We start from the raw sequence: 21,415 nt of genomic DNA on the forward strand, positions 1-21,415 counted from the left end.
TCCGTAAGATATAACATGTGTGTGCGTTTGGTGCATTTTGAGGCATTCTACAAAACGCGTATTAATTTTTGCCGTGACACTTTCTGGTGTTGGTCGGCTTTAAGGACGCCGGCTTTCTGGTGCTGTTTTATTGTTAAAAAAAAGAAGAAGTACTTTAAAGTTTATGACAATAATGAGTTAGACTTACTGCTTAATGCTTGATGCATTAAGTGTAGTGGTCTTAATGCGTTCAGCACTGAGCCCTCTATACTTAGTGCATTACGTTTTAGTGTCACTGGTTCCTGTTCTCTGAATGAGATTCACCAACAGTTACATCACAAATAAAACAATAGGCTCATTAGTTTCCTATAACATTTAGTTATTTTTGCTTCCTGCAGAAGCGTCAGTGTGAGGCTCACACACCGTGTGTTTGTGTGTTTGTGTACACGTATACAGTAAGTGTGGCGCTGTGAGCATTCACACTTTATGATTATGTGTGTGAGTGAGAGAGTGTGTGTGCATGTGCGAGAGAGCGTGTGAGTATATGTTTGTGTCTCTGTGAGTAAGTGTGTGTGTTTGTGTGTGTGTGTGTGTAAGTGTGTATGCGTTTGTGTGTGCCTCTGTCTGTGAGTGAGTTTGAGTGTGTGCGTGTGTGCCTCTGTGTGTGTGTGTGTGTGTGTGTGGGTGTGTGAATGTGTGTGCGCGCCAGGCTAAGCTGGTTATAATAGGTTCCAGAGTTCGGCCGCGTGTGTCAGCCAATAAAAATACGAGAACCTACAAGATGCGAAGCGTTTCACTTCCTGTAGCAATGGGTTTGTTTATCAGCTCTGCGGGTGCCAGAGGACTGTGTGTATGTGTGTGTGTGTGTGCGTGTGCACCACGTTATTGTGTTCGCCCTCGTCCACATTTCTTAGCCCCGGGAAATGACAGGCGGAAAAGGGAGAGTCGGTGCGACGCAGACGGATGAAAGCGATCCGACCGCAGAGCGAGAGGCCGACTGCTCCCCCGTAATTACGCAGACGTCCTTATCTCCTCCTTATTACGGTGATTGCACCGACCGAACACACTTCACATGCTTCAAAGTGGAGCGTCGAAGCCCAGAGACATTTGAAATGCATCCAATAAGCCTCCACCACCCCCCCTCCCCCCACACCTCTTTCTCTTTCTCTTTCTCTTCTTTTTTTATTGATGACGGCCGTGAAACCAGAGCGGGACTAACAATACTTTTGGTTTCAGTTAAGTACAGGACGAGTGGAACATACCCAGAGGCCTCAGCGGCGGTCCAGGCGAGCCAAACATGTCACATGACATAACGTCTTCTCGTCTTTCGGAAAAGTCACAACAACAACTTTTCTTCCAAATGTGCTTTTTTCTTTCTTTCTTTCTTCTTTTCATTTATTGATTTGAACAGGTACCGTACACGTCGATCATCCCAGGGGTAAAGGTGTCAGTCTCAGGCTACATTTCAACCGTTGTCCCATGGCCAGATATTACAAGAAGAATCGTAAAAAGCAATAAACATAGAGGCTACGATCAAATACAGGCCTCCTGGTAATATCATTTAAAAAAACATAATAAAAAGCAATAAATACACAATCGCTGAGGAGGGAGTCACGATTCATGCTCACACATCACAAGCCAGCTTCAATCCACCAAAGTTTAATCAAATAGTAATACAAGTGTTGCTCTGTCTGCACTGGCATAGAGAATATGTGTGCAGATGGTTTATAGCGTTCCCATCATGTGCAATAAATCACTTTCACGACAGCGTCAGGCAAGCGGCACCAAGTAAATGTCATAATGTACCAAAAATAACCTCCTAAAGACTCTTGAAGAGGTCCGTGGCACTGCGCATCATCTGTGTTTGTTTATGTGCTGCAGAGCGGGGGAGTGATCCCGAAAATACACCATAAATAGACAAAGGAAATGATTTCATCGTGGTATCAGGAAAATGGAGCCTGGGTTCAATCTTGAAAATAAATAACTGAATGAATGAATCATTTAAAATCCTCTCATGCAGACAGGCCCGTGTGGCGTGAGCCAGGAGCGGCCTGTAACCTCGCTACACCTGTCAAACGTTGTGTTCACGACGAGGGCGTGACAGATTTAACCCGCTAAAAGGCTTTTTTCAAACAGTCGGTCTTTGATTTCAGACAAAAGAAGCTTATTTTTTCTAACTGGCGACCATAAATGGACTCTTTGAAACAAACTGTCACTGTCGGGTCTGATCGGCTGTATAGAGCTAACGTTGGCTCTATGGGTCGGGTTTATTTTGGGTCTAAAGTATGAAGAACAAATGTTTTTGTCCCCCCCCCCCCACACACACACACACACAAACATAGACAATTTGGCTTCTTAACTTACACACTTAAATCTCATCGTGTCACAAGAGAAAGAGGCTTGAAGTTTGAGGAGCGACCCGATGTTTTGACTGTAACACTATCTTGTGTATTGTTGCCGATGGTTTGCTGGAGGTTAAACGTGCACACATTTAAAATGTGCCCAGCGGACGCTCAACAGCGTGCCAGCAGGCGGCAACAAATGAAACTAGAATGGGCACTCGGTAGAGTGCATACCTTCGCATATCACAAGATTGGGCATTGAATTATGAACATTTTGGCATTAGTTGCATGCCAATTGGACAAAAATGTATCGTGCTATGGTAAAAAAAGAGTTTGACCTTTCCATGACCTTGACCTTGACCTTTGACCCGATTGATCCTAAAATCTAATCAAATGGTCCCCGGATAATAACCAATCATCCCACCAAATTTCATGCGATTCAAGAACATTTTGACCTGTTCATGACCTTTGACCTTGACCTTTGACCCGATCGATCCCAAAATCTAATCAACTGGTCCCCGGATAATAAACAATCATCCCACCAAATTTTATGCGATTCGGTTCAATACTTTTTGAGTTTTGCGAATAACACGCATACAAATAAATAAAAATAAATATAAATAAATACACGGCGATCAAAACATAACCTTCCGGCATTTTCAATGCGAAGGTAATCACAGCTGAAGTGTCTTAAATAATTGCATTCTTCCTAACGGCCAGTAGGGGGCGACTCCTCCGGTTGCAAACACAAGTCAGATTGCATAGAAGTCGATATAAAATGACTTCTCTCTTGATGTATTTCCTTAGAAAACATTGTAAACTTGAGATTATGTCTCAATCTCTAGTTTCAAGTCTTCTTCAATACAGCGTGATGTTCATGTGATAGATTATGGTCCGTTTATAGTCAAATAAGCCATAACGCAGAGTATGATTCAGGGCGGGGCCACCTAGTGATTGACAGGTGCTTATTAACAAGGCGTTGACCGTGTTTTCATCAGACAACTTTAAGCCGTTTATATGAATTGCTTTTAGCTTGACAGACCTACCGTGCGGTTGCTAAACTACGCTGTGGTTTTGTGAACGCTACATTTTTATGCTACAACCGTCTGAATAAGGCAAAAAAAAATGCTTAATTTTAAGGGATCACAAGACAAAAGTAGTGAAGTGTAATCTCCCCAATGTGGCCCCTTGAAGGTTTATTTCCTTTTTTTCCCTGAAAGGGTTTTATTTTATTTCCTGGGAGTTTTTCCTGATCCGATGTGAGGTCAAAGGTCAGGGATGTCGTATGTGTACAGATTGTAAAGCCCTTTGAGGCAAATTTGTAATTTGTGATATCGGGCTATACAAAATAAACTGAATTGAATTGTTATCAGCCATCTTGCTTTAGCTGCATTTGTCAGAGTAAAGACTTTCCGGTAGGAAGTCGGACTCTCGGGTTCGGCCTGAAATAATTGACAGCCTTATTTTTATTGGAGGTGAAAATGCTTATACAGTCGTCCAAGTGAATAGAAATGTGTGTGAGGCGACTGGCCCATGTGTGTTGGAAGGTAGAAGTTATTGCACTGAGACAATGGAGGCTTGTCATCGGGTATTTTTAACCACAACGCTAAGTGCCCTTAGAATCCCGTTTACCTCATTCGCTATGCGGCAGTGACGTAAACTCCATTTGTAATCCTTCTGTGGGCCTGATATCTGAGACAGTTCCTGAATACGTATCAGAACGGCTATTGTGTTACTAATCTGCCCGGCGACGCAGCCGTTCATTTACTGAGTAACACCCCGGTGAAAGTCATCCATCACTTCATGCTCGGGGAAATAAAACTAGACGAGTAAGGACCACGTGTGAAACGTCCCATGTTTGATCTCCTGTATCCCGAGGTACCTGAAGCTCACACAGCGACCACCGGATCCGTCCCAGAAAGAGATGTGGAATCCCCCACCCCAATTGGCATGCACACACACAAGATGTTTATTACCCCCCACCCCAACATTGGAACATTACAATGACACACAAAGATTACACCCCAAATTGCCGAATGCCCACGCTCCAGCAGCGTGGAAGTGGAGAGAGCTCTTCCGAGAATATGCTGACCCTCGACTGAGAGAGAGAGACAGAGAGAGAGAGATAGATAGAGGGGGGGGGGGGGTTTTGTGTCCGTTATTGAAGCAGTTTGAATAAATCTCACAGAGGCCGGTTACTAATTCTCATGACTCACCCCCACCCGTCACACATCCCGCCCACGCCCCCCCCCCCTCTCTCTTCTTCCCCCTCTTTTTGTGGGAAAGTTTTTTTCCTCTTCTTCCATTCTATCCTCCAAGATGAACTCATCCCAAAACCGCTGCTTATACGAACAAAACAAGTCTTCATGAAAACTGCCCATTCACATCCCCCCCCCTCCTTCATGGCAAATGCGGGAAGAAAAGAAAATAGGTATGAAAGCATGGGCTATACAGTCCGTCATGGCAGCCGATGAATTGTAAATGAGCGTCTCTGTGGAGGATGCTGTCACCGTGGAAACCACTCGCATGCCAACCTTTGAGGAAGCGGCACACGCCCCCAGAGAGGCCATCGTACATGTTTGACGTTGCACACTTTTTGGTTCTGTAACGCGGGGTCGCGATGACGAGGCCCTTTGATGGAGGTCAAGGCATGAAAGCCCCCCACAGAGGTACCGCATTAGGAAAGAATGCCTCTCTATCGAAGGGTGACCCGTCGCCTTTTTGGGGTTTTATCAGTGAATGTCTGGGCCGGGCCGAGGGTAAAGGGTGGAGGGTTAAATGTTAACAATGTGGGAATGTGGAGACAGAGCGAACAACACGTCTGAGAAACGGAGCGAGACAAAGCCTCCATGGTTGACGGACGATAAGAGGAGCGGAGTTGTCACCAGTGTGATCGGCGAAAATGTTGCTTTAAATGTAATTTTTTCTTATCGAGCTTATTTATGTGCAACAGTGTGACGTTTTGAGAAATAAATACTCTCTTTGCTTTTCTTGCAGAGAGGCGAGGAGATCGATACCACACACATGACGATGCAGCGACAGCCGGGAGATGACGAGCTTAGCGTAGCTTAGCTTAGCTTAGCATGAAGACCAAAAACGGGACGAAACAGCAAGCAAGAAACACGTCATCCATCATCTGCTGCTGGCTGGAGCTTTGTGTTTATCGTGCAGATATGATAAGGGTATCAATTTACTCTCTCCGCCAGAAAGAAACATTAAAGCGTTCCAGATGCAGTGGATCTGCTCACATGTTCCACATTGTTGAGGTACACAACTCTCCCAAAGGTTACACAAAGAATCACCATGAAACTAAACACAAATGCAAAAACAGAGTCAGCCCTGTCACACCAGTTAATGTGAGCGGAGTGAGAACAGAGGTTTCCAGAGGGAAGGAGGATGTTTGTCTTTGCTTAAAGACACAACTGACCTCCACATATGTGCTCCGGCTTAAGTCCAATAGCAGCATCTTCCTGTGTGTATTAGACAAGAAAATCCCTCTACTCACTTCAACCAACCACTTGGAAGTAGATGTGTTTATTTTAAACATCTTTGTTTAAAAAGGGGGATAAATGAGTGTATTTGCTGAGCAGAGACTCTCTATGAAGGCCTCTTTGGCTTCGACACAAACAAACAAAAACGTCAACTGTGTTTTCCTTGTAAAAGCATGAAGCCCACTGCACACAGCACACACGATGTGAACGTCTCTCTTTAGAGCCCTGGAAAAAGAACAAGGAAAAAAACACAAAAATGTCATGGAAGAGAAAACACAATTACAGGAGAAGCAGCCGCAAACGGATCTGGATTGAGAGGCTCTCCAGTGCAGTCGGAGAAGGAAAAGAGCGGGGACGCTGGAGACTCGAGGGGCGAGGGGTGAGGGGCGAGGGGTGAAGGGCGAGGGGTGAGGGGCGAGGGGTGAGGGGTGAGGGGCGAGGGGCGAGGGGTGAGGGGCGAGGGGTGAAGGGTGAGGGGTGAAGGGTGAGGGGCGAGGGGCGAGGGGCAAGGGTACGGTAAGCTGGCACCAATGGCGGAAATGCATGGAAGCAAAAGGGGGAAAGAAACATGTCCGACGTTAACGTATACGCTCTTCCCATTTGCCCTCATTCGGAGCTGTGGAGGTGAGCTCGCTGCCCGGCACAGCTGCACATGGAACAGGGACAACAGTTTATTCCTGGTGCCATAAAAACTCCTGTACTGGACACGACATCACAGCCTCTCTCTCTTTCTCTCTCTCGTTTTTTTGTTTTTTTAACCATGGGGCTATGGTGTAGACTATTTTTCCATCTCTCTCTCGCACACAAACACAAGTCATGACCTCCATGTGACCTTCACAGAAGTCAAACGTTTGAGCCGACCCTGTGTGACTGCTGATTGAGGCTCGCCGCCTCGTCCTCAACGTCCCCCCGCGGGACGCTCCCGGCTCCAGGAAAGGTTCCAGGTCTCCCCGAGTCGCTCGCATCACGTCACGTGAGTCTATCTTCCAAAGTCTAAAAAGCTTGAACACGTGATGAGTGAATTAGAGACGTGTGAAGTCCTTCTATTGTCCTCGTGGAGCAACGTTAAAGCAGAAAGGCCTTGAAGCTACCGAGAGGCCACGATCTCATTCTCAGGTGTGATTTTCTGAGAGCGGTTGTGTTTTTTGAGTGCCGATTGAATCCAAAAGTTCTCTGGGAAGCAGAGAGCCACGACTCACCGGCCCGGGTCCCAAGAGGAGGGACACAGGGGGGGGGGGGGGGGGGAGAACACACTGAACACTAGAACCCATCCCCCCCCATCCTCCTCCCACCATGGCAGAGAGACGACTGGGTGGGTCCCAACCGGTCACTCAGAATGTGGCCTGTGGCCCGAGGGGGGCAGAGGCAGTGACGAAGGAGACCCCCCCCCCCCCCCCCAGACAGAAAAGACAGAGCAGAGAGCCCTGCTGTCACGTCTTTGTGTGCTAACTAACCAGAGGCGGCACGCTGGGGAACATGTCGCGGTGTCACTGCAGGGGGGGGGGGGGTTAACTGTCGAGATAGAGGAGCAGTCCAACCGGGGTTATCACTCTTGGGTGGGCCTTTTTTGGGTGGGGGGGGGGGGTGCAGGAACAACAAGACGAGTCAGGGAGCAGCAGCACTTGTCCGTGATGGCGCCTAAAAAAAGGCGACAGACCGTGACGGAGCAGGTGAGGTGGGGGGGGGCTAAAATAAGTACAATCAGGTTGAAGGAAACTCACAGAAGGACCACCAGGGGAGAGCAAGGGGGCAATAAAGTGACGTGGGCACATCTAGTAAAATCCCCCATTAATTACTACTGCGGAAGTGAGTAAGTTGTTAATCATGTGTGTGTGTGTGTGTGTGTGTGTGATTTTGGCTGCACGTCACCCTGTAGTCACAGCTCCGCCCCAGTGTGTGTCAATTCCTACCAGTGACCTCATCTGTGTGTGAAGGATATCCCTCTCCTCTCCAGGCACAATGAGGCAGCTTCCTGTTTAGAGAACGGCTCGGCCGGCCTCCGCTCGCCCAGCCCGACATCATTTCCTCCCTCCGTCCCTTCTGCTCGCGTGCCATCAGCCAAATGTGCCTTTTGTGGTTGTTGTTGTTGTTGTTTTGCTAATTATCTAGAAATGTTGCTTTCCATTTGGGCTGAAACTTAGAGCGAGAGAAGTGGATCTTCACTGTGAGGTGGATCTCTCCTCCAGCTGGGTTGCTATGGGGATGGAGGGAGATATGAAGTGTTTCTAAACTTCAGTCTTTTGGCCTTTTGTTGAAGTCAGAATATGGCCACCCAAAGAAACCACACACACACACACCTTCACTCAACAGTGTCACTGTGCTCCATTTACATGCATGATATTGTTTACTATCGTCTTGTGTCGGAAACTGAGAATGAACTTCTCTTCAGGGCAGCAGGAGACGTCTCGAGTCCGTCTGAGAGTTTATTTTGTCAGAAAAAAATATTTGATTCTTAGTTTTTCGTGCACGTTTTCTTTTCTAACGAGGCGATTTTTAAAAAAATACACAAATTATTATTCAAAACAGAGAAAATGTTTCTCTAAGTGGGGAAAAGATCTATACTGGTAGTTTATAAAGATACACAATATAATTAACAGATGACGCCTATCTGACTTGTTTATGCGCTGAAATCTGGGTTATGCTGCAGAGAGAGAGAGAGAGATTTACACATAATCTGTCAAACCTGAAGAGCAACCTATAATTACACGAGCATATTAAACACACACAGCAATACAAAGACAAGAAGAACCACCTGAACGCAACCTGAGGGCAAACTGAACGACAAGGAGAGAAACCACACACTGTCTTCATCTCCTAACACACAACACATATCGATCTATCAGTGACCTCTAATCCCTCCTGAGGACGAATCAGCTGGAGGAAGAAGAAAAAAAAAACACAAACAAACTTAAGGGGTCATGCGAAGGAGGGAGGACAGAGGAAAAAGGGCACCAACTCCATGGACCAACCCACTGCGTGTTGAGTCCTGCCCCGCGCTCCGCTGCGCACATCGCACTCACAGCGCGCAGTGATCCACTGAACACCGCGTCCTCCTCCTCTTCCTCCTCCTCCTCCTCTCCGGCGGTGGGATCGCTACTGCTGCAGCCCCTGCTGAGGGCTTCACTGGATATTGGCACGAATGTGTTCAGGTGCGTGGGAATGTTTCTTAAAAGTTACGCGTCGGTTGGTTACGATGCGTAAAGGGTCGTGAAACGAGTCCGCGCTGCTCCACGGTGCCATGGTGTGGACTCGTCTGTGGACTACTGGTCCGTTTGACCTCTAATAACTTATATAGATGTAACCGTATACTATATAACCCCAGATTGTGTTTGATTGTGTGCATATCAATTAAAAACAGGACGTATGTGTTATGAAATGATCCAGCAGTAAACTAAATCTGATTGTTGCGAGTTAAATGTGCCGATTTGTACACTATATGCATGCGTATTTACGCATTTGGACACATAAAAAGCTGAGAATGTGTCCCTATGTGTTGTGTACCACGTTTAATATTGTAAAAGAAGCAACGAGAATTTAAAAAAAATGTTTTAACTGTCAAAAAGGTTTAAGGAGAAATAATAATTCAAACTTTGCTTTTGACTTTTAAAGTGTTTTCCTTATTTTACTCCCAGTGTCGAACTCAAGCTCTTACTGCAAGCTATGACGTCATGTTGCGAACGTCGATGTATTGAGCAGTTGGAGATGGCTTTGCACATTGATCCATTACTCCACTTCCTGTCGATAAGTACAGTGTTTATTTGTTTGTCATCTCACGCGCTCCTCTCCTCTCTGTATCGCGCAGGCTGCTGCCTCTCGACGCCTCCTAGCGCGCGGCCCGGGCACTACAAAAAAGAAGAAAAAAGAAGAAAAAAAGAAGGAATTTGTGGAGGAACATTTTCAAACCACATCCTACGTTTCCCCTCTGCGTCCAGAAGCTGACCGCTTCTGACCTAACGCATTTTTTTTAAATAAGGAAAGGAAGAATGCCTAGCCAGAAGACGTCATGACACCTTGGATCTAACCTTGAAATATACATATTTATTTTTACTTAAAGAAGAAAAAGAAAGCATTTGCCTGTCGTACCCCACAAAATAAAATGACCACGGAGTCCTTCCACGCGGCCTACGCTGCGGTGGCCCCGTCCGCCGTCCCCATGGCATCCTCCTCGGGGAACCTGCTCCGCATGTTCCGCGCGTACCAGAGCAACGCCGTCATCCTGGAGCACTACAACTTCACGGGCAAGCTGCAGGAGAACAAGTACAAGCAGGGCATCAAACCCGAGGCCATCGCCTTCCTGCTGGTCTGCCTGCTCATCGTCGCCGAGAACGCCGTGGTGCTGCTCGCCATCTGGAAGAACAAGAAGTTCCACGTGCCCATGTACTACCTGCTGGGCAACCTGACGCTCTCCGACCTGCTGGCCGGCTTCACCTACATGGTGAACATCGTCACGTCCGGCTCCAACACCATGAGCATGACCCCGGTGCTGTGGTTCCTGCGGGAGGGCGGCGTCTTCATCATGCTCGCCGCCTCCATCATCAGCCTGCTGGCCATCGCCATCGAGCGCCACGTCACCATGGTGAGGATGAAGCCGTACCAGGGCGACAAGCAGGGCCGGATGTTCGCCCTGATCGGCGCCAGCTGGGTGCTGTCCGTGTTCCTGGGCGTCCTGCCCGTCCTGGGCTGGAACTGCATGGGCCGCCTGGACCAGTGCTCCACGGTGCTGCCGCTCTACGCCAAGAGCTACATCCTCTTCTGCATCACCGTGTTCAGCGCCGTGCTCATGGCCATCGTGGTGCTGTACGTGCGCATCTTCCGCATCGTCAAGTCCAACACCCAGCGGCAGGCGTCGGTGCCGCAGCGCAAGGGCCTCTTCCGCAAGTCCCAGAAGTACATGGCCCTGCTGAAGACGGTCACCATCGTGCTGGGCGTCTTCATCGCGTGCTGGCTGCCCCTCTTCATCCTCCTGCTGCTGGACTTCTGCTGCCCGGCCAAAAGCTGCGGCGTGCTGTTCAAGGCCGACTACTTCCTGGGCATCGCCATGTTGAACTCGCTGCTCAACCCCATCATCTACACGCTGACCAGCAGGGACATGAGGAGGGCCATCCTGAGGCTGCTGTGCCGACGCTGCCTCATGACCAAAGACGGGCAGGTGAAGACATTCGGGATGCCGTTCCTGGAGTGCAGCACCAGCAAGACGGACGGGCCCTCTCACCGGCTGGAGGGCATGGAGACGACGGTGTCCTCCGGGAACTGCACGCCGGCGGCCGTCAAAGCCGTGTACCCCAGGATGTCCACGACATGACCGAGGGAGGACGCAGCCAGAGATGCGCTCCGGCTTTTTTTGGGGGTGGTTGCATGCACTCTGCCGGGGTTCTAGTATTAGGCCGAATGAGCTCGATGTGACGGAAGTCCACGTTTTTTGGGAGAAAGAGGAACTTTTGAAGTTGATCTATAATCACGAAAAGGCACCTTTAGTAGCAAGCGGCAGATGGTTGTGGGAAAACTAGCATTGCTTTAATCTTTTTAAGACAACAAGATCAGTATTTATCAGAGGCTTTTCGTGTGTGTGTGTGTGTGTGTGTGTGTGTGCAGAGTACATTTACGGCATACATCTGACAGACACGGGGCCAAAGCCACGGCAGCAGGAGGGGGACCCGCGTCTCCTCCTCCTGCGTCAGCGGGTAATGATACGGCGTTGACGAAACTACGGCGGCGTCCACGCCCTGAAAAAAAGTCGGCTGCCAAACCCACGTAATGTGTGCCATGTGAGTTTTGGTCAGCAGCGGCGGGTAGTCCCCCCCCCCCCCCATAGGGCCCCAGATCAGAGGCTTTTCTTGCGGCCCTGGAGGCCCCGCTTGCAGCGACACACGATGAAGGACTCGACGGCATTAAAGCAGCGAACCGCTGACACGTGTGGACAAAACGAGGTTTTTCTTTTCTTTTCCACGCCGGCGAAAACAAAACGTTCGACGTGAAACGATGATGATGATGATGAATGCGCTTCTCTCCGCGATGACATCATCCCGTCCCACAGAGCAGCGATCTGTCGAGGCCCCGACGACAGAGGAGGCTTCAAAGTGCTGTACAAAAATAAGATATTGTCTATTTACTGTTTTGTATACTTTGTAAATATATATATATATATATATATAGAGCCTTCTCTGAGCTTATCAGAGATGCATTTTGCGTTGTAAAAACCTCACTTAAGTTATGATGTCTTCCTTTTTAATATGTGCACTGAATAAAACATGTGAATGAAGTTTATAATGCAGCCATGAGTGTATATATATATATACACATATATATATAAATATATATATATACACATATATATATAATATATATATATATATATACATATCGATGATGATGATGATGCGCTTCTCTCGCGATGACATCCCGAGCGATCTGTCGAGGCGACAGAGGAGGCTTCAAAGTGCTGCCTGGGGACTTTTTACAAAACATGAATGTAAAAAAGTATTTACTGTTTTGTATACTTTGTAAATATATATATATATATATATATAGAGCCTTCTCTGAGCTTATCAGAGATGCATTTTGCGTTGTAAAAACCTCACTTAAGTTATGATGTCTTCCTTTTTAATATGTGCACTGAATAAAACATGTGAATGAAGTTTATAATGCAGCCATGAGTGTTCTTCACCGGAGAGGCCTTATCTCAGAGGGTTATATATATATATATATACATACATATACATATAAATGTGTAAATATATATATATACACACATATATATATACTTGTGTAAATATCTAAATATATATATATCTATATATACATATGTTCAGCTCACTCACTGATTGACGTTTCCGTTCGCTGAGAACCAAACATAAACCAAAATACCCAAAATAATATCAATAAATGATACATATATCACATTCAGACCAAAATAAATAAATAAATGTTTTCTGGGATTTCTGCATGTGTGATATTACCTCAGGAAAGCTTAATAACTGCTGACGTGAAACTAAATGCTCCGCAAACAGCAACACTATTAAATCTATTAGGTCTGTTGTTTTATTTTTCTAAAGTAAAGAAATGAACTATTTTGCTCAAAACAAACACATTCAGGTTTATGAACGTGGATCCACTCTGAGTGAGCACAACGGCCCGCAGTACAAATCATGTTCTTGAGACGGTTAAAAAGTGAAAGGTGTGTCGACCCAGAGGCTCTTCACTCGTCTTCAGGCCCACCAGGTAGAACACACCTCACAGGTCAGCGGATGTTTAGGACTAGAGCTACACGACTTACGACTAGATTCAAATGAGCTGAACTCGAATGGTGACATTTATGTTTTAACTGTATGGTCCCTTTTTAAATAAAGACATCATAAGATAATCATAATAGCCTAATAACGACCAAGTCGAGTCTCATTAGTGAATCGAATGAAGCCACGCGCTGCTTCAGGATGTGGAATATTGAGAAAAAACAAAAGTACAAAGCTCATTCAAACACGAGGGACTTTGACAAGACAGATGAAAGTTAAATAAAGAGCGACGTCATGACCCCACCTCCCCCTCCTCGCGTGCCAACCACGTGTTAACCAATCGGTAAGAGGTGCGACGTGTGCGGCTGAGGTCGAGCAGCAGCAGCAGCAGTTTACCGTAAAGGAAACCTCGCGTGGGAGAGCGAGTCCCGTCCCGCCCGCCGCGCGGCCGTGAGAACGACTGGAGGCAGTTTCGGTTCTCGGTGTTGCCGAATGGGCTTCTGGGTAAAAACACAAGGCTGCACGCGGTGTTTCACCAAAGCGGCACTCTCGGTGGCGCCTGGGTACGAGTTTAGATTTGAGCATTTGCTCTCACTCCCGGTGGCCCAATGCACGACGTGAGCTCAGCTGACATGGCGAAGAAGGGAACCGCTGGGATAAACTAGAGTAACATCGTCTGACTCAGCATCGGTTTAGAAGTTAAGTTCTGTAAAACCACGTCGACGCTTATGAAACACAACACGGCAGCGACACCTAGTGGCCGACACCCAAAACACCCCGACGAGTCAATGAGGCTCACAAAGCATTTAGAGAACTAGAACGGGCACTCGGTAGAGCGCATACCGTCACATATCACAAGATTGGGCATTGAATTATGAACATTTTGGCATTAGTGGCATGCCAATTGAATAACAATTGACCGTGCTATGGTAAAAAGAAGTGTTTGACCTTTTCATGACCTTGACCTTTGACCCGATCGATCCCAAAATCTAATCAAATGGTCCCCGGATAATAACCAATCATCCCATCAAATTTCATGCGATTCGGTTTAATACTATTTGATTTATGCGAATAACACGCACGCATACAAATACACGGCGATCAAAACATTACCTTCCGCATTTTCAATGAGAAGCTAATAACTACTAAGGAGATATTTTATTTTTAAAAACAGTATATGTCTATTGAACGGAAGAAAACAAAGAAAATGTACAGACAAACAAAAAAAACGACGCACAACAGAGACAGAGGGAGACAACGATCTCTCTCCAGAAACAGGAAGTGCCCAAGGTCCATCTCGCGGTGGAGGAGTCGTTCCCGGTCAAATGACCGAAAATGAGGACCTCGAACGATCATTCATCTGCGGATCTTGCTGTGGTTAGGGGGGAAATAAACAACGTTTGGGGCCACTGAGACTATCCACCCGCCTTAAACACCAACTCAAAGTCCTTCGATGTTAGGTGGGCTACCACTCGGTGCTGACGAAGCCCCACAGCTGGTCGCTCACGTCGCTCCGAGACCGCGTGGAGGTGTCGGTGTTGATGGGGGTCGCCAGGTCGGCGCCGTAGTGCACTGCAAAGAGAGGAAAACAGACCGATGCCCTGAAGTCGTCTACGGACCAACGGAAACGACGACGGGGGACAAAGCCGTACCTCCTTTCAGGATGTTGGGCTGCGTGTCGTATTCCCACTTGATCTTGGTGATGAGGTAAAACAATTTAGCCACAAATCTGTCGAGAGAAAAGTCAACATTTTAAAAATGCATCAAACGAAATCGCAACTCCCAAATATGACTGCTGTCACACAGGAGCAGCGTAAACTATGTTTTCATTGGCGTACACACTAAGAACGTATGTGTTTTCATTGGCTTTTAATGAGCACTTCCTGTCTACACAGGAAGCTGGTTTCAGAGTCATCCATGTTTCTCCATGCAGAACGGAAATCTCTCTCTCTCTCTCTCTCTCTCTCTCTCTCTCTCTCTCTCTCTCTCTCTCTCTCTCTCTCTCTCTCTCTCTCTCTCTCTCTCTCTCTCTCTCTCTCTCTCTCTCTCTCTCTCTCTCTCTCTCTCTCTCTCTCTCTCTCTCTCTCTCTCTCTCTCTCTCTCTCTCTCTCTCTCTCTCTCTCTCTCTCTCTCTCTCTCTCTCTCTGAGACCCACATGGCTGACGGGATGACCTCGGTCGTGTCTTCCTCCACCTCCGTCTGAAGAGTCTCAAGCTCGTGCTCGCCGTTTCTCAGACTCTCCAACTCTCTCTGAAGAAATCTGGAGGAGGATTAAGGAAGCCAACAAGGAAAAAAACTAAAAAACAAGACAGAAATCACCGTGACACTGAAGAGATGTGGAACGCCCGTCGTTGCACTTTCCATGGAAACACGTCTTAGAACAAAAGATACTGCAGTTCTGCGTCGGTCATCTGGCTCTTGGCGGTGGCCTGCCTCAGCTGCTCCCCGAGGCTCTCCAGCTCCCTCTCCTGTCGCATCTTCTCCTCCTCCATGTCCATCAGCATCTGGCCCGCACTCTCTTCAATCTCAGCCACATCTGGGGGGGATGGAGCAATAGATAAGACATTGCAGGTGGAAATCAAAGGGACCGAATCCAAGTCTGAACATTTTGTATGTGATATGGGATGATAAATGGATTCGTTCTAAATTGTTGCTGACATTAGACAATATCCAGGACCACATAATCTCAGATATACTGTCACGCAACGGATCGTTAAATGTCTGATGACTTGCCTTTCAGAATCGGTGTCACAATCTTTTGAGTTTCTATGTGATTGTCAAAGAGAGCGTGATGCTCATCTTTCACCAGTCTCACTTTCTCCAGCTGGCTGCTGTTGACGTAGCCCACCAACACCTCGCCCGTCTCCTCCAGGTACTGGAACTTATCACCTTGAGCCATAGTGGGCAGCTAGAGAGCACACGAGGGAACAGATTCAACGTCACATCGTCAGCAGCAATAATAATAACAACAACATCACATAAACAGAAAAGTCCCCACAGGAGGAGGACATACTGGAGAACGTAACGGTCCACGCAAGCAGAACATAGCACGTATTCAAAGTACTCATTTTGATTGATACTTAATATAAGTGACACATACGTATTGTAATATTTTATTTGTGTGTATTATCTTTAGCTGAAGATACATTTAAACAAGTATAACATCGTGTTGAAGGTCACAACTGCCCTCGCGTTAAATGTAGGTGACTGTGTTTACAGCTGTGGTTCTACGTAAACCAACCGTTAGCTACGCAGCTAACTAGCTTAACGAGCTGCGGACACACAAGACAAGTTACCAACACTGTGGTCGAATCTGTGACTAACTAGTAGGTCGTGTTTATGAAGAAGAGATAAGCTATTAGAACTTCAGTCACAGAAAACGTACCGTGCAGGTCTTTCCGGTAGATTCAAAATCAAATCTTGAGCGCGCGCCTCTTCTTCTTCTTCGGCGGTCATTGGCGGAGGCTCACAGCGCCCCCTGCCGCACAGGAGGGCGATGCCACTCTGCAGCGGTTCATGTGCGACCGCTCAGTATCCACGTTTGGATTGACGTGTTTTGACAATTTGAGTAATTTTATCTGGGATTGTATAATTTAAATTAAGAATACTGTAATGCATTCCCCTCCCCCTGATATTTTAAAGAACTACATTATTAAATAGACTTTACTGCTGGTGAACTTCTTTATTTCCTTTCTTTCGTTGTATAAACATTAACCAAAACTCTTGAATAAATACCACCTTGTCACCACCGTAAGAGCATTAGCCTCATACGGGTCCATTAAAACTATGAACTTTATATCAAATGCGCATCCGTCCGTAACATTTAGCCGTACCGTCAAGTTTGTATATTAACAAAAAATAAAGATGCGCTTCCTTTTAACATTTCAAAACAAATGTCAAATTTAGCTCAAAGCGGAAGTAGATTAAAACATATACAAAATCATTAAAACCAGACAATATAAAAAGGCATACATCAAAACCAATGAAGCAGATACAAAACAATACACCTTTTAAGGGGTTATTTACACTAACATTTCCACCCGCGCGGGCACCGGGGATTCTTTAGCTAAACGGCCCTAAACAGCTTCCCATTCATTCTCTATGGCGGTGTCGAAAATCGCCGATGTAATATATCTCTGGCCACTCGCAGCTCAGTGGCGCTATAGAAAGCTCCTCCCCCTCCTCCGTCTCATTCAGTCTGCTGTGAGAAGGACCGACTGCACGTACGGATCTCTGGAGCTCTCCACTGTTGCATCCAATAGTAAGTCGTTCTAACTTATTACAATGAACTAACATGTAATGATAATTAGTCTTGACAGTCTCTTGTTCGCGCTGTAAAGTTGGTTGTGTTTTTTCAGTTTGGTTTCTCCGTGTATGTGACTTGCTTGCGCTGTTGAAACGGGAAGTTAACGCGACATCATTAAATAAATAATGCTGTCGGAATGACCATATCAATACAGTGGATATGACGTTACATGACCATATCAATACTGTGGATATTACGTTACATACACGCTGTGAAGGAACGGTAAACTAAACAGGGAGTCACGGAGTTTCTCTTTTTATTGTCTCTCGTTACAATTCTCCTCGGTTAACGTTGCTGATGAAGATTTACTTTAACATATCACGTATATTAACTGCTCCATATGTATTACACTCAACTAATAAAGGTGTAATTATAGATTAAACGACCAGCAGCATATTAAAACAGTAGTGAGTAATTGTAACTTTTACTTTTATTTATTTTTTAATGCAGGACCACCATGTGGTGGTATTAATATTTCTATTTTTACTGAAGTAGAAGTTCTGTATACTTTCTCCACCACTGTTAAAACAGAGAACAGCAGAATGTGATACGGTGTTTATATAAAAGTATACTCATAGTCTGATGCAGATATTTTTGGGATGGTCACAAGGGAATGGAGATCATTTCTTGATAAGACCCTTCACACTTCATTGTTACTTGAGTCACATGACTGTTGGGAGTTCACCTCCATGTACTTTTCCACAAGATGTTCAGGGCACAGGAGATGGGGGGGGGGGGGGTAGCCTGCCTGCCTGCCTGCCACTGACATGTAAATAGTGTGCCTCAACAAAGGACTTAAGGTTCAGAAACTATATTGTTTGGAAACAATGCCTGTCTATAGCGTATTAATATACTTACTAATATACTCTACTCTTTTCATAACAGGAGAGATGAGCAGACATGTGTTTTACCCTGGGAGAATGGCTGTTTCATTCCTTCCGCTGGCTTCTGGAGAATGACATTTGATACACCATCTACCTCATCAGGAACCAGCAAAGAGAGGAAGCTGCAGGAGTGTTCATGGCAGCGGGGCACAACAAGGACAGCCTCCTGTCCTTTCTCAACTATTCCCTCATGTTTGGAGGAATCCAGTCTCTCCTCAACTATGAGGAACACAAGCCAGTTGTGACAGCAGCAGCATCGGAGGATGACCAGCTGGTGGGTTTTGGGACTCGTGCCTACAGCACCTGGCGAGAGGTCTGGGAGAGCAGGGAGGATGGCTATGCATCCTTCATCCTGAAGAAGAAGAACTGCACTGCAGGCACAAAGATGCATAAGCTACAACTCTACCTCAAGAAGAAGCTGCAGCCACCCACTGTCTCCCCTCTGATGTCACACACCTCACCTGTGATGTCACACGCCTCACCTGCTCCTGCTGAAGCCATTGGTGAGTCTGGTGTCTTGTCAGGGATCTACATGCAAGTCATACAAGCACAAATGCAAGAAGATATTTCTTTCTTTCTTTCTAACTTGTTTGTTTGCATCACAGTGATGGATGAAGATGAAGAGCTGGAGAGGATGATGCTGAGCATCTCTCCTTCAAAGCAACATGTGCAGAGCTGTGAGTATACATGTGCTCTCTTTTATTTCTTTGTTTCCCCTCCCTGAAGATTCACAATCGTTTACAGTTCAGACGATTTGCTATTAATCCTGTATTCTATTCAGCATATTTGATATTGTTTTGTGTGTGCTTTATAGCTGTTTCTGCATCTTCGTCATCCTCCTCATCTGCCAGACGACGAGAAAGAGGTCTTTAACCCAGAGCACCGTGCCGACCGACACAACTGGGACCATGAGTTCCTCTCCCACATGCAGCAGGACTCGTCTGGTGTCGGCCGTGTTCTGGTCCTGTTTGTCTTTTGGTGTTCCGCCTGTTGTCCTCGTGACGATGAATGGACTCCGGTCCTGATGAGGGTACGTATCCATCTTTGTTTTCTGATGTGCATGACAAGAAACTGCTGTGCTCCTAACACCTGTTGGCATGTGTTTGCTGTGTGTTTGAAGTCACGGTGCTTCCCCTGCCTAGGTGACATAGTGATGACTGGCTCCTGAATATTAACCCATTGCAACATGAACACATGTGTATGAATGAAATATACTCTGTACGTAATCATGTTACAAACAGTCTGATTGATTGGATTTGGCTGAACAAAGCAGGTGAAGTAAAGATACTTTCTGCCTTTACTAACAGCAGTTTTTGTGTACTGTCAAAGTATAAATAACAAACAAAGGTTTTTCCGTTGCAGCAGCCAGGCGTTCACCTCCCAGCCGTCTTTGATCCTGCATTGATGGCCCAGCTCAACGCAGCCTCCGAACGGGTGTTGGGACAGATGAAGTATCCAGCACTTCATCTCTCGAGCACCGACACTGGAGAGAAGTTTGGTCTGCAGTACGTTGAGCCTGGTTGCCGCCCAGTTCCTGTGGACTGGGACAAGCACAGGACCAAGTCGGACTCTGCCCCCCCGGCCCTGAATCCACCTCCTCAAAGCAGCGTGCCTACTGTCCAGTCATCCTCACCCTTCATGGCACCACAGAAGCTGTTCCAGTTTCCTCCACGCCCTCCTGTGGATTCTGCTGCTGTCAAACCAGACGTGACTCCCGGGCCTCCGACAGATCCAGGTAACATCAAACACACAGGCATAGTAATGGACCAGACTTTAGTTAGTAGGAACTGAATTTTAATCATATTCATTTTCAGGAGGTTTCCCCTTCTGTAGATCTGAATAACTTATTGTATCCTTTGTCTTTGTCTTCGTAGAAACATGTCGGCCGTCTCTGCCGCTGCTGTCCTCGCCGACTGCCGCTCGCACTGGACCTGTGAAGACAGGGGGGAGAGTGTTTGTGTTGGACCACAAGCGGTGGCCGGCCCCCATGAAGGCAACTATTGACAACCTGCTCAATAAACACCGTGGCATGAAGGACATGCTCAAGCTAGTGGACCAGGACTATTCTGCTCCAGTTCACAACTCTTGCACAGACCCAAACAACATGCTCCACCCAACAACTAAACACCACATCTTACTATATGTTAAACACCTCTGCAAATTACTGAACACCAGCTCGTCTTTAAACACCAGCCCCGAAAAACTGCAAGAGCGGCAGGAACTCTGGCACGCTCTGACAAAGGGCAGCGAGGCGACCCGGGTGCCGGTTGTAACAATGCCTGTTGCAGTCGTGAACCCACCTCCACCTCGTCAGACCCTCACTAAAGCCTCTATTGAGCAAATTGTGCAAAATATTATTGAAAAGCAACAACAGCATCAGCAGCAACAACAACAACCAGTGGCTTCAAAGAAGCAGACAAAAACGTGCCTTTCCTGTGGTCAGCCAAAGTCCAGGTATGAGAATGATGGTTACTCCATCCACTTCTTCTACCAGCAGATACTTTTACTGCTCCACTAAAGTTTTTAAAGCTTACGGTGCTGAGGGTCTGACAAACCCAAAAATGCCATTTAATGACTTTGCAGAGTTCTTTCAGCAGGAACTGTCTGCCACAAAGAAAAGGGTGGAGGAGAGAGGCCAGCAGAAGAGGAAGAGAACTGAATCCCAGCACAGAACCCCAGAACACTGGTCCAAGGTGTCGCTTTTGTGGGATGGGACTGAAGCAGGGCCCAAACAGCCCTCACATTCACACCGGGTTCCCGGGGGTAGCAGGGAAGTACGTTTATTGTCCTGCCAAAGTATTTTCCCTGTACAGAGACCAGGGCATGGAGAAGGAGATGACGTGGAGAGAGTTCCAGGCATCTGCCTTCTATGAGACGGGAAAAACAGATGGGCCGTTGACAAGAGCAAATAAGAGATGGGCAGTGTTTTGTCATGTATATATCTTTTCTTATTTTAATAATTACATTCTTTTATGATATAAATTATATTTGTTTTACTATTTTTATTGTTTTTATTGTTTGTGTGACCTTGCACTATGGCCTGTGTGTTCAATATTTACTGTCCTTGTTGTGAATAAATATATTTCATGGACTAATGTCTACATGTGTCATTAATATGTGAATCATTTTAGTGAACAGTCAAGACATATTTAATTTAAGTAATTGCAATTCAAATGTTTATGAG

The 21,415-nt window shown here is 46.4% G+C and overlaps 3 protein-coding genes across 3 annotated transcripts; 2 read left to right on the forward strand and 1 right to left on the reverse strand.

Annotated features, from left to right (window-relative positions):
- Nucleotides 1-8,730: 8,730 nt before the first annotated feature.
- On the forward strand, nucleotides 8,731-11,889 carry s1pr5a (sphingosine-1-phosphate receptor 5a). The gene is made up of 2 exons (XM_056407114.1): nucleotides 8,731-8,961; nucleotides 9,615-11,889. Exon 2 carries the CDS (start codon nucleotides 9,909-9,911, stop codon nucleotides 11,112-11,114), a length of 1,206 nt encoding a protein of 401 aa, XP_056263089.1. The 5' UTR covers nucleotides 8,731-8,961; nucleotides 9,615-9,908; the 3' UTR covers nucleotides 11,115-11,889.
- Nucleotides 11,890-14,182: 2,293 nt separating this feature from the next.
- spc24 (SPC24 component of NDC80 kinetochore complex) lies at nucleotides 14,183-16,444 on the reverse strand. Its single transcript, XM_056407533.1, has 6 exons — nucleotides 16,427-16,444; nucleotides 15,775-15,949; nucleotides 15,433-15,577; nucleotides 15,197-15,301; nucleotides 14,694-14,770; nucleotides 14,183-14,613 (listed from the first exon to the last, which is right to left on the reverse strand). Exons 2-6 carry the CDS (start codon nucleotides 15,938-15,940, stop codon nucleotides 14,507-14,509), a joined length of 600 nt encoding a protein of 199 aa, XP_056263508.1. The 5' UTR covers nucleotides 15,941-15,949; nucleotides 16,427-16,444; the 3' UTR covers nucleotides 14,183-14,506.
- A 2,678-nt stretch (nucleotides 16,445-19,122) lies between these two features.
- On the forward strand, nucleotides 19,123-21,322 carry LOC130188977 (uncharacterized). Its single transcript, XM_056407560.1, has 3 exons — nucleotides 19,123-19,261; nucleotides 19,594-19,966; nucleotides 20,106-21,322. Exons 1-3 carry the CDS (start codon nucleotides 19,157-19,159, stop codon nucleotides 20,747-20,749), a joined length of 1,122 nt encoding a protein of 373 aa, XP_056263535.1. The 5' UTR covers nucleotides 19,123-19,156; the 3' UTR covers nucleotides 20,750-21,322.
- The last annotated feature ends 93 nt before the right edge of the window (nucleotides 21,323-21,415 follow it).

This window comes from Pseudoliparis swirei, chromosome 23 (assembly GCF_029220125.1).
Source record: "Pseudoliparis swirei isolate HS2019 ecotype Mariana Trench chromosome 23, NWPU_hadal_v1, whole genome shotgun sequence".
In the NCBI taxonomy this organism is placed as follows: Eukaryota; Metazoa; Chordata; class Actinopteri; order Perciformes; family Liparidae; genus Pseudoliparis; species Pseudoliparis swirei.

Bases quoted from the DNA above. Each gene is read 5' to 3' on its own strand.
- s1pr5a (XM_056407114.1), top strand. From the start codon at position 9,909: ATGACCACGGAGTCCTTCCACGCGGCCTACGCTGCGGTGGCCCCGTCC.
- spc24 (XM_056407533.1), bottom strand. From the start codon at position 15,940: ATGGCTCAAGGTGATAAGTTCCAGTACCTGGAGGAGACGGGCGAGGTG. The intron at 15,302-15,432 runs GTATCTTTTGTT...ATCCTCCTCCAG, and splicing joins ATGACCGACGCAGAACTGCA to ATTTCTTCAGAGAGAGTTGG. The intron at 14,614-14,693 runs GTACGGCTTTGT...CTCTCTTTGCAG, and splicing joins GCCCAACATCCTGAAAGGAG to TGCACTACGGCGCCGACCTG.
- LOC130188977 (XM_056407560.1), top strand. From the start codon at position 19,157: ATGCAGCAGGACTCGTCTGGTGTCGGCCGTGTTCTGGTCCTGTTTGTC. The intron at 19,262-19,593 runs GTACGTATCCAT...TTTCCGTTGCAG, and splicing joins GGACTCCGGTCCTGATGAGG to CAGCCAGGCGTTCACCTCCC. The intron at 19,967-20,105 runs GTAACATCAAAC...TTGTCTTCGTAG, and splicing joins CGGGCCTCCGACAGATCCAG to AAACATGTCGGCCGTCTCTG.